This window comes from Ranitomeya variabilis, chromosome 6 (assembly GCF_051348905.1).
Source record: "Ranitomeya variabilis isolate aRanVar5 chromosome 6, aRanVar5.hap1, whole genome shotgun sequence".
NCBI classification, from domain to species: domain Eukaryota; kingdom Metazoa; phylum Chordata; class Amphibia; order Anura; family Dendrobatidae; genus Ranitomeya; species Ranitomeya variabilis.
In genome coordinates, this window is record NC_135237.1 from 525,169,485 (window position 1) to 525,182,413 (window position 12,929).

The 12,929-nt window shown below is 46.9% G+C and overlaps 1 protein-coding gene across 2 annotated transcripts in view; it reads right to left on the bottom strand.

The window, feature by feature from the left end:
- NUDCD1 (NudC domain containing 1) overlaps positions 1-12,790 on the bottom strand; it is a 172,933-nt gene extending 160,143 nt beyond the window's left edge. Inside the window, exon 1 of one of the 2 annotated variants that reach the window (XM_077271082.1) lies at positions 12,528-12,790. Coding sequence is in view for 1 of the 2 variants with exons in the window: in XM_077271081.1 (XP_077127196.1) it covers positions 12,528-12,642 (115 nt within the window). In the remaining variant the exon portion in view is untranslated. The remainder of the gene's footprint in view (positions 1-12,527) is intronic. The other variant, XM_077271081.1, reaches the window with a different exon arrangement.
- Positions 12,791-12,929: the final 139 nt, after the last annotated feature.

Genomic DNA, 12,929 nt, shown 5'->3' on the forward strand with positions numbered 1-12,929 from the left:
CTCCCCAACGCTTCACTATTTGGTTGAATACCGACTGTTTCAGCTCCCACTCCCCCTGTTTCAAGCGTGTTCTGCTGAGAAAGTCTGCGGTCTGGTTTTCTGAACCCTTTATGTAAAGGGCCGTCAGGGACTTCAGATTGTGTTCTGCAATGTAGAAGATGGATCGGGTTTCTTCCATCAGTGTTTGTGACCTGGTGCCCCCTTGGTGGTTTGGGTATGCTACCACTACCTGATTGTCCGAGAAGACTTTTACGTGGTGGGAGCGGATGATTTTTAGAAAGTGTATTAGGGCGAGTTTTACCGCTAGCAGTTCTTTCATATTTGATGAGGTTAGCTCTTGATTTTTGCTCCAGTTCCCTTGTGTCACCTGACCGTCTATATGAGCACCCCACCCCCAGGGGCTTGCATCCGTCGTTAGGATTTTTTCTGTTGGTAGTGACCAGGGGACCCCCTTGGTAAGATTTATCGGGTCCGCCCACCACTGTAGGGAGTGTATCGTAGTCGGTGATATACTTAACTGCCCGTCTAAATTTCCTCCCAGACACAGGCTTGAACTTAAAGTCTCCCATTGTAAGTCCCGGGAATGGCACTGTGCCCACTGCACTGCCGGAATACAGGATGTCATAGAGCCCAGCAGGGACATGGCTTTCCTGAGTGTGGTAACCGGGGACGATGACAACTGTACCGCTGCCTGTGTCATTTTTTGAATCTTCCCCTGAGGAAGATAACACGTTTGTGTGGTTGAGTCGAGGACTATCCCCAAGTACTCCTGTACCTGTAATGGGACTACTTTGGATTTGGTAAGGTTCAACAGCCAACCTAGGCTTGACAGAGAAGTCATAACCAAATCCAACTGCTGTTTGCAGTGATGGAATGATGTCCCTGCTACAAGGAGGTCGTCCAGGTAGGGAACTATCAGGATATTCTGTTCTCGTATATGAGCCATCACTTCCGACATTAGTTTCGTGAATACCCGGGGTGCGATAGCTAACCCAAAAGGGAGGGCCCGAAACTGATAATGTTTCACCTCCCCCTGGATATTCACTGCTAGCCGGAGGTACTTCTGATGATCCTTGTGGATCGGTACATGATAGTATGCATCTCGTAGGTCTAGAACAGTCATGAAACACCTGGGAAAGAGTATTTTTACGGAAGATTTTATTGTCTCCATTTTGAAGTGTGGGATCTCGAGAAAACTGTTTAAGTTTTTGAGATTTATTATTGTCCTGTATGATCCATCTGGCTTCTTTCGGAGGAAGAGGGGAGAGTAGAAGCCCATGCCTCTTTCCTGGTGAGGGACTTCCTGTAGGACTTCCTTCTGGACTAGGCCTAGAATCTCCTCCTGAAGAGCCGACTGTTCTTGAGACTGTCTCTGTGGTGTCACCATGAAGAGGTTGTTGGGGGGAATGCGGAACTTTAGCTTGAGCCCTTCTCGTACTATGCCTAGTATCCAGGGACTGCTTGAAATTTTTTCCCAGGCTGGGAGAAACCCTGTCAGTCTCCCGCCAACCCGGGGGACACCTTCATTGAGTTTTCTTGTTGTCGGGAGTGGGTTTGTTGAATAGGAACCCTCTGGTTTTATTTCTTTTTTCCTCCCATGTTTCTTTGTTCCCTTTCGGAGGTTTTCTCCGCATAAATTTTTTATTCCGAAAGGAACGTCTGTACGATTGGTTGGGGAAACCAGGGAAAGACTTTTTCTTGTCCTCGGCTTTCTCGAGGATGTCATCTAGCGTTGTGCCGAACAAAAATTCACCCTCACAGGGTATTGAACACAGTTTTGTTTTTGTCTGAAGGTCCCCTGGCCAACATTTCAGCCACAGGGCACGTCTTGCAGCGTTCGAGAAGGCGGCAGCCCTGGCTGCTAGTCTGGCCGAATCTACAGATGCATCCGCCAAAAAGGCTGCTGCACCTTTCATTACGGACACTGATTTTTGAATTGTGTCTCTTGAGGTTTTCCCCTTTAATTGGGAATCCAAGTGCTCGAGCCACACCATTAGTGCGCGAGCCGTGCAGGTGGCCGCGACAGCTGGTTTAAGCCCACCTCCTGCCGCTTCCCAGGAGTTTTTTAGGAAAACCTCGGCTTTTTTGTCCATCGGATCTTTTAAGGTACCCATATCCTCAAAAGGTAGGGCAAACTTTTTTGAGGCCTTTGCTATGGCCACATCTAATTTTGGTGCCTTACTCCAGGACGAGCAGGCAGGGTCATCAAACGGGTATTTTCTTTTAGGGGTGAGGAGAGCTTTTTTGTCTGGTTTTTTCCACTCTCTTTTGATTAGAGAGTGAATTTTCTCATTTACTGGAAATGCTCTTTTCCTTTTTTGTTCCAGACCGCTGAACATTATGTCCTGCGCTGTTTTTTTAGGTCGCTCCTCCACTAGCCCCATTGTTGCTCTGACCGCTTTCACTAAAGCGTCTGTTTCCTCGATAGGGAAGCAACTGCGGCCTCCCTCAGAGGATACTGAAGAGGTGTCAGAGGCTGACGAATTATTTGAGTCAGATAGTTCACTTTCTGACTCGTCCGCACTAGACATAGGGGACTCAGGTGTTTTTCTATGTTTTTTCTTTGTAGCTTTAATGCCTTTAATGGCACTTTCCACCTGGCTTTTTATTAATGACTTTAATTCGGATGCAAATGATGGGGTTTCCTCCTGAATTGTCTTTTTTATACAGACGCTGCATAGTCTCTTCTCCCAGGAGGAAGGTAGGCCGTCTGAACATATGGCACATTCTCTGTGCTTAGTTTTGGCTGTACTTTTTCTCCCCTAGAACAAAAAGAGCCCTATATTAAACTCAGCACTTTCACGTAGATCACTCACCCCCTGTGGATCAGAGATACCGTCTCGGGCCTGGGGACTGTATCCGCTGGAATCGTCGCCGGCCGTGTGGTTTTTGCAGACCCCCGACTGCGTTGAGACTCTGATCGTCCGCTGCTGCTGCGCTGTACAGAGGAAGAGTTTCCTTTGCGCTGCTGCTGTGGGTGTAGACGCCGCTGCACTTGTGCCTGCTCAGGAGATCGCTGGACAGCTTCCTGCATAACCTGCTGCTCGCTTTCGCTCATGGTGGCCTCCGCACTGTCTGGTGCACTTGGAGTTTGAATTTGCCACCCTTTTCCATATGCTGGCGTTCTTTTATTGCATTTGCGCCGGCGAGACCGGAAGTGACGGTTTGCGCATGCGCCCGCCCAACTTCCGGTTCTCTGATTCGTCGGCCTCACATGAGGAAATGAATATACTAGGACGCCGGCGCGCGCGCACTAGCGCTGCGTTTTTGCGGTGATGGCGCCGGTGAGCGCACCAGCGCTCCTTTTCCGACGCCCACACCGATTTAGAGGTAATGACGCCGGCGTCCTCTGGCCCGTTCTTATTTGGCCTTTTATGGTAAGATAGCCGCCGCTACCCCCATATTACTATCAAGAGTCCTCCGGTGACCGCCGTCACCCGCTCCCCCCCCTTTTTTTTTTTTTTTTTTTTTTTTTTTTCGTGGAAGGCAGACTGGATCCTTTCACTGCCTTCCTCCACTCACCCATGAGGCCCGCCGACCTCTGTGGTGGTGCTTCAGGAAAGGGAGAAAAAAAGAGGGGAAAAAAACCGCTTGACCCAGCCGTAACAGGGCGCCCCCTGTTAGAAAGTCGACTGCATCAGCCCCTGGAATCCCACGAAGAATCCTTCAGGTACGTGCTGTAGGTTCCCCGTCAGGGACAGGAAACCAACTGATGTGGGAGAGAGGTACGCCCTTTTTCACCTGTAGGTTTCCTGTCCCTGGGGGCGGACCCCTCTCTCCGTGGTGCCATCATGGGGATAGAGAAACACACACACACATGATTTAAAAGTATTTTAATGCAATAAACACAGCGGTTGTTTTAATAATTTATTGCTCTCTCAATCCATCAGCAACACCCTCGCTTGGCAAAACAATAAACGCACAAGATACATACCCTCAGCTGAACCGTCACGTCCCACAAGGTAATCCATCTGAAGGGGTTAAAATAATTTACAGGCAGGAGCCCTGCTAATGCAGCGGTGTGCTCGGGCTTGTAATTCCCCGGCAAATGAATGAAATGTAGGTCATTGACCTACATTTCCTTCAGTCGCGGTGATGCGCCCCCTGGTGGATGTCCTCATATGACCTGGAGCGTGGGAAAAAGTTCCCAGGCTGCAGTTCATGAGAACATCCAGCAGGGGCGCATCACCGCGACTGAATGTAAGTATAGATCACTCTGCTTTCCTTTCAGCACCCGGGGATTACAGGCACAAGCGAGTGGTTTATCGCAGCTCGTGCCTGTAATATTAGTTAACCCCTTCAGATGGATTTCCTCGTTGGATGTGATAGGACATCAGAAGGTATGTATCTTGTGCGTTTATTATTTTTCCAAGCGAGGGTGTTGCTGATGGATTGAGAGAGCAATAAATTATTAAAACAACCGCTGTGTTTATTGCATTAAAATACTTTTTAATCATGTGTGTGTGTTTTTTAACCCTTTCAGACAAATGGATTAATAATGGATAGGTGACATAATTGACGCCTCTCCATTATTAATCTGGCTTAATGTCACCTTACAATAGCAAGGTGGCATTAACCCTTCATTACCCCATATCCCACCGCTACAGGGAGTGGGAAGAGAGTGGCCAAGTGCCAGAATAGGCGCATCTTCCAGATGTGCCTTTTCTGGGGTGGCTGGGGGCAGATGTTTGTAGCGAGGGGGGGGCCAATAACCATGGACCCTCTCCTGGCTATTAATATCTGCCGTCAGTCACTGGCTTTACCACTCTAGCGGAGAAAATTGCGCGGGAGCCCACGCCAATTTTTTCCGCCATTTAACCCTTTATTTTAGCAGCTACAGCGCTGAAATTTTGCACATACACACTACTAACATTAGTAGTGTGGAATATGCAAAAAAAAATGGGGATATGAGATGGTTTACTGTATGAAAACCATGTCTCATATCATGTCGGGTTTGTGCAGGAGAAATGAAAAGCCGGCAATTGAATTACCGAATTTTCACTAACACCGCTGCGTATTTCTCGCAAGTCACACTGCTGGTCCGTGTGGAATCCGTATTTTTTCTGGCCCCCATAGACTTTCATTGGCGATTTTTTTGCGCAATACGCTGACAAACGCAGCATGCTGCGATTTTGTACGGCCGTAGAAAGCCGTATATTACGGATCCGTAATATACGGCTGATAGGAGCAGCCCCATTGAGAATAATTGTGCCGTATGTTATGCGAGTTTTACGGACGTAGTTTCTGCGCTCTTACGTCCGTAAAACTCGCCAGTGTGACGCCGGCCTAATAGTTACTGCAGTAACCATGACAACTGCTATGAGGTCATAAACAAGTGTTATAAAGAAGATTCCATAATAGAAGGCCGCACTGCCACGATCGGCGCCATTACTGATGCGCCTGAGGACGTTGAGCTTGACCACCCCCCGTAATGTGCCGACCTTGGTGAAATTTGGAGGTTCTAGCAGGGAAATGGGGTTGTCTGCTTTAGACACCCCCAGGGCATGGGAAGGTAACCGAGGGGGGTCCCCAACAGAGTATCCCCTTCTGTTACCCTCTACAAAGCTGCTCTCCTTTGGGAGATAATGCACGCACCTATGACTTTAATGGGTGATAAATTGGGATGGGAGATGGGGGGGGGGGGGAGGGGTATTTCTCCTATTGGGGGTTATCCATTATGAACAATCCCTGTAACCAAAAGTCTAAATTTATGAGGTGGACCTGGATCTGTAAGGAAGAAATGGTTCATCCATCTGGGCAATCAGATCAACTAAATTGGGTCTAACAACCAATGTGGTGACCGATATCGCAGCCAGATCTCTCCCACATTCGGTTTATCACATTTATAGTCTATATTTGTTATGTCGTTCTCTGTAAATCTGGTAAAATGTACAAATGTTAAAACTTGTTACATCTGTTATATATTGGCACTAACTCTCTAAGTCCAAGGGAAGGGAAATCCTCCAGCCATGGTTTCCTAGAGGTTTCCACCACAGGGGGTTTTTCCTCTTCTGAGTGCTGGAGGGTGACTCTTCGTGAGTCGGGGGTTGTGCCATTTTTGGTGTCCTGTGAATGTAAATAAAATTGAGAACGTTTGACACCTAATTACAATGCTTTGTGTATTTATTTTGTGTGCGTCTGTGTGATTAATTTTGTTTGGGAGTTGGGGTCCATCACATGTCACTGTGTCATAGGGCCAGACATCTGCCCCAGGTGTTGCTCCTGCTCTGCTGAATATCATGGAACAGAGAAGACAAGCAAGTGTGCACACATCATTGGATTAAGGACTTGTATTACAGCAGGATTACAAGCAGCTTCCTCGCCTCATTCACACAGTATTTTGGCCAGTGTTTTACATCACTATTTGTCAGCTAAAAAAACAGGAGCAAACACTGAGAAAAATAATAACTGAATGACACCTCTTCTGTGTTTAGGATCCACTCCTGGAGTCTGCTAACAAATACTGATGCAAAATATCGCCATGTAAAAGTGCTGTAAATCCTTACCGACTTCATCATTACATCGGTGACAGCGCTGCAGTCAGTAACTTCGCTCAGTGACTCTGAGTTGACAGCATAAGCTGCTGAGCTCACTAATTGTCTGCAGCGCTGTCAATGTGAAGTCAGCGCTGCAGACAATAACAGATACCATGGGTTGCACCAGAGATTCAGCCCTGGAGCAGTGAAGAGTGTGTAAAGTTCAGGGGAACAGAGATTTCACTTTCTGAATACTCTTCATAGAAACCGACGTATTTCGAACCTGGACTAAGAACGTTGTAATGTTTGAAACGCGTTAGTTCTTATAGAAAGTGTTCACTTCAATCTTTTGCAAAGTTTGTATATTTTTTCACTTTTTTAATGGATTAAGTTAAAAAATTATATTCTGGAAGCTGGGTCCTTTACCGTTCTTGGACTTGTTTACTTTTTTTTTTTTTTTTATACTACAAAAATTGAGGTGTGTTGAATTTTTGAAATCTTGCGAATTATGTGTTTTATTTGTGGAATTTCCCATACACTTTAATGAGATGCCGAATATTCGCATATGAAAAATTCATATGGGTTTTTATTACATTTCAGCAGCAAAAAAATGGATGTAATCCACATGCAGACATAACATTATCAATAAAGCATTATCAAAGCTCACAGCAAACAGGAAGTTTACAAAGCAAAGAAATTTTAATTAAATTATATTCAAAAAGCAGCAAGAGCGAAACTGAAAAAAATGCAATAAAAACATGTAAAAAACACTCAAAAGGCAACGAAGAAACACAAATAACCTAATCTGGCAAGTTCAAGAATGAAATTCTGCAGGAAATCTACAGTGTTAAAAACTCAACAAATACTCATCATAGAAACATGGCCTTAGAGGGTAATTTCACTGATTGTGAGACGGGAGATGAGACAAGTCTGCTGCCAATGGGAGAGAATTTGTAGTCTAAATTATGGGATTGTCCAGCTAAGAAAAAGTGCACAAAAAAAACCCAAAACAAAACATTTTGATATGGAATCTTGAAGAATACTAAGGAATATAGGGGAGTCCTTTGTCCGTGATCCTTGTGGTCAGTGTGGTTACAGAGAACATGTCTTGCTCTTGCCTCCGGACGGCTGTTATAACCTGCAGTAAATGACAATCCACAGATATGAATAAGTGCTGTATTGTGAGCGGCAGCCAGGGCCGTAGTCATGGCCCACATAGGTGTCTGCTTTAGCGTGCCCTGACCACCCGCATCACATACATACAGTCCCACTGTCTCTCTTGCCTGGTTCTCAGAGGCCTCCCTTAGACGCAGGGACACTTCTCCACATAAAGAGACAGTGCAATTCCAACTAAAAATGTAGAACTTTACTTGTTTCTTGTTTCCTATCGCAGCACGTCCACATCAGTTACAGCATCAACACAGAGTTCTGTACAGTTCACATCCTTCGCTTTCCCTGTGCTCTTCCCTATGTCCTTTAGGTTGTACCCAGTTTGTCCCGTCTCGACCGATACTGCAGCGTCCTCCCTGTTCAGCTTCGCAACATTCAGGAGTTCCCTTGTCCGTTTTGCGCCAGACATAAGAGCATCTACCCAAGTAGAAAGCTGCCACATTTTGGAGCGACCTGCGTTTCTGTTCTGGGGTGACTTCTGCTGTTTCTGGCTTTCTGCTGCTCTCACTTCTGCTGCTCTCACTTCTGCTGCTCTCACTTCTGCCGTGCCTGCTGCTCCCACTTCTGCCGTGCCTGCTGCTCCCACTTCTGCCGTGCCTGCTGCTCCCACTTCTGCCGTGCCTGCTGCTCCCACTTCTGCTGTCCTGGACGACAGGGCTTCACACTTAAGGTTACATGGCCCACTACTTAGCTGGGGGCCCCCAGGCCCAGCTGACCTGCCTGGGCTCCCTAGCCTGACTACCCAAAACCAGGAAATCCTCCTGTCTTACCCACAGTTGGCCCCTCCTAACTTAACTGTTACTGTTCCTGAGTTCCTATCTCTAATCTCAGTGTGCTATAATACCACCCTCTAGTGGCTCACCCAGACTCTTAGAGCTGCTTAAAATGTACCGAAACTGGCCAATACCCCATCAACATTTTTTTTTAACCAAACTTTAGAAAATTTAAGGGAAGCGACAGTTTAATAAAGAGACACAAGTCTCCTTTAGGAGCCTCTAAAAGCCAGGAATGGTCTTTGTCCAGCACCGGACAGTGTAAAGTGCTAACGAATATATAGTATATCTAACTAACAATTTCTGAACAGACATATATGCTGACAAGGGACAACTGAAAGCTGGACTGGACGTGGTTGCTGACTGTTGTGTCTGTGTAACTGCAGGTTGTGGGCAAGAAGCATCAGCGCCTCCTTCCTGGACAGCAAATTGGGAAGGACATAACACAGAGGAATTGAATTGCTCCATGTATTTATATCAGGTACATAAAGCACCTATCCGGACTTACTTCACTGATGCAAGAAATGCAATTTGTAGAACAGTAACAGACCTACATAGTGTCCCGATGGCACCAAAAAATGCTATGTTGACAGCATGGAATCTCATTTATTCAGGAAACTTATTTTGAAAGTTTTTTTTCCCCCTCTCAATACAGTATATTGCAATCATCATATTGTATATCACCGTGTACTTAACAATTGCTCATTTTGCTTTTCTACCCAGCTAATCCTTCTCTTTTCCATTAGCTCTATATCATGTGATGTAGAACTGTAGTTCTAATGATGACTCATGCAGGGAACAGAGGCTTCCTGTTTCTACATAGAGCTTAGAAGGATTCAGCTAGTCTGTTTTTACTCACGTGATGTCATAGACCTAATAGAAAAGAAAATAATTAACTGGGAAGAAGGGAACAATTAGCAATTGTAAGTACACAGTGCCGTATAATATGATGATTGCAATACATTAAAAGGAGTGCGTTTTAAAATTTAGTTTCCCTCAGTTGACGCATTTTGTGATGCCGTCAGATATTATAGCTTTTCTTCTAGATTTTATGTAGGTGTCTGGTTCATGTAGGAAACTGGGCTCATAAGATGTTTCTCTTCAAGAACTGCAATGAGAAATAATATCTATCCCCTTATATGAAAACATTTTGGTCAATGGTTTTTAAGCGATTTTTGTCATTTTTTGGTCATGATGTACGTTTTTACCAAAAGTGTGTTTTCTTTGAAAGGATTGAAAAAGATCAACATTTTCCAACTTCTAACTATTTGACAGTGAACAGTGGACAGCATTATGATGCCACACGGATAGCGTCAATTTATCTATAAAAAAGCTGGACATGTGAGTGAAGTGCCAGCTAGCGCCTAAGGGTACTCGGTACCGGGTCCGGTGGTCATTAAAGGGGAAGTCATGGTGGCAGCGACCCGGTCCGTGGCCCTGGGCCTCCAAGTTAAAGGCAAGGTCTTTAAAGGGGTTCTATTTGAATAAAAAGTGTTTGTGACGCCACCTGTGGTACTCGGTCAGGGATGACCAGCGCTGCTTAAAGGGGTCCACTAGGGATGATGGTGCTGCAGCAGGGATGGTATGGCTTCACACAGGTGAAGCTGAATCCCCAGAGCTCCCGGTGAAGTAGGGAAAGATGGTGAGGTGCCAGAAAGAATCAGAGGACACAAGGTTGCAGTCTCTTTACCGTTTACTGGTGATGAAAAGCCACAGTCCAGGGTACCGGTAACAGGTGATGCTGAGGTCGAGGCGGCCTGGAGGCGATTAGGAATCCCCTTAGCCAGGTGGGATTAGGAGCCTTCCTTGCTGCGCTGTAAGATGCGTCCCTTGCTGCCTATGGCTTATCACAAGGTCCTCTCTCTTTCTCTCTCTGTGTCCTAGAACAGTTCCTGCATGGCAAACAGCGCGAGCTTTTGCAAAGGTGTCTCTATGTACTGTGACTCTGGGCTCTGTATGCTGCTGTGCCTTCAGGTGTAGAAGTGGGCAAGTAACTTTCAATCTCTTGCCCTACGGTTTCTGCTGTGGGGCATACAGTCCCACACAGCCTCGGACTCCCGGTGTCCGGTTCCTGCGCTCCAGCGTGGAGGGAGCCTAGTCGCAGCTCTCCTCCAGCTCCTCGCATCTCCTATGCTCCTCAAGCTCCAAAACTGAACTTACTCCTCCAAGCCAGAATCTATATATCTAGGGAAGCTCCCCTTTAACCGGGTCTAGAGCTCCCCCTTCCGGACCGGAAGTCAGAACACGCTGCATGTACAGGTTACCTGTCAAAGGGATCCTCCTCGCTTCCAGGCATGGCATCACCCTCCCTGAGAGGAAGGCAATACCACTGTGGAACCTGAACTCCTGGGGTGCCACATGAGCATGCCCACAGACTATAATGAGTACTTGTTTATAATGGACAGAACACTATGAGAATATTGGATGAGTGAAAATGAGCTAATATTTCTTTATCTTATACTCATTATCGATTACAGGCTGTTAATAGCCAACAGCTGCATTCACAATTGTACAGAATAAATAGCAGTAATCTGCCAGCAGTAATTTCTGACTCAGCGCCTTGAGGTGTAGATTATTGATACTTAGACTAGGCCAGTACTATCAGATCAGTGGGACTCTTCACACCCCATAAAGATCAGCACAAGTGCTGTTAGAATGAGTCACAAGCACTACAACCAGTGTCGGACTGGGGTGACAAGGGCCCACCAGCAACACTGAGTTTGGGGGACCCACTTTTCACCTGCATGCAAATATTACACTACCCTCATTCACAAATTTACCTATATCTACTATATAATTGTCTAAGGGTCACTTCTGTCTTTCTTTCTGTCACAGAAATCCCAAGTCGCTGATTGGTCGCTGCAAAACAGCCGTGACCAGCACAGTCCGGCGGCAAAATGGCTGCTCCTTAATCCCCGCAGTCAGTGCCCGCTCCATACTCCCCTCCAGTCAGCGCTCACACAGGGTTAATGGCAGCGGTAACGGACCGCGTTATGCCGCGGTGTAACGCACTCCGTGACCGCTGCTATTAACCCTGTGTGACCAACTTTTTACTATGGATGCTGCCTATGCAGCATCAATAGTAAAAAGATCTAATGTTAAAAAAAATTAAATAAATAAAAAATAGTTATATACTCACCGTCAGTCGGCCCCTCGGATCCAGAACAGGCCTTTCCCGCTCCTCGCGACGCTCCGGTGACCGCTCCATGCATTGCGATCTCGCGAGATGAGGATGTAGCGGTCTTGCGAGACCGCTACGTCATCTCGCGAGACCGCAATGCACTCTTGGGACCGGAGCGCGCGAGGAGCATCGGTAAATGCTTCGCCTGGATCCGTGGGCCAACGGAAGGTGAGTATATAACTACTTTTTATTTTAATTCTTTTTTTAACAGGGATATGATGCCCACATTGCTATATACTCCGTGGGCTGGGCTATATACTCCGTGGGCTGTGCAATATAATACGTGGGCTGGGCTATATACTCCGTGGGCTGGGCTATATACTCCATGGGCTGGGCTATATACTCCGTGGGCTGGGCTATATACTCCGTGGGCTGGGCTATATACTCCGTGGCCGGCCGTGAACAATCAGCGACAGGCGCAGTCCGGCCGTGAATTGGCGCAGGATTTGAACCACGCTTCGCTAATTGGTCGCGGCCAGCCGTATCCTGTGTATTCAATGTATTATTCTAAAATCTTCATAAATAAACTACATACATATTCTAGAACACCCGATGCGTTAGAATCGAGCCACCATCTAGTCTTTATATAATAAGCTGGGTAGTGTGGTTAATGAATGATGAGGTGCTGCTTTTTTCCGTAGAGTGAATCAAGTGAATTATGCCAAGTACGTACTGCCTATATAGTGGGATTGGGGCCCACCGAGGGATTCCCCTGTTACCCTGTGGGCCAGTCCGGGCCTGGCTCTGCCATCAGGGACGGGTGGGCTGCACTGGGGACATCTGACACTTTGGGTCAGTCACACATTACAACCTTAGCAGAGTTCAGTCCACCCCAGAGTCCCCGCTGAGTCAGAGACCCTTGTGCCGGCAGCAGGCTGTCCCCCGGCAGCAGGCTGTCCCCCGGCCGCACGTGTCCGCGCCACTCACCAGCGTCCAGCTCCACTCCGTAGCAGGGCAGCGGCTCCAGTGACAGCTTGTAGCTCTCAAACTTGGGGTCCAGCAGGAGCCGGTTCACCCGCAGGGAGCAGTTGGCGGCTTCCATGTTATTATCTCAGTCTGCCCTGTGTCTGTCACCAGCCTGAGGAACCCGGAACCTTTACACCACGTTCACTGAGGCTACAACCGGAAACGCCTCATTCCCTGAAGGACCACAGGAACTAAGCCTGACGGGAATTGTAGTTGTTTTTTTAAGCTTTTTGAAACTTTCTGATTTTTGTAACTGCTCCCATCACTCTCTGGGTGGAGACATTTCATACACCGGCCAATTATTCGGAGCAATAGAAGCTTCTTTGTGTTCCTGCTGCGGAGAAAATAGAAGTGTACGGTCAC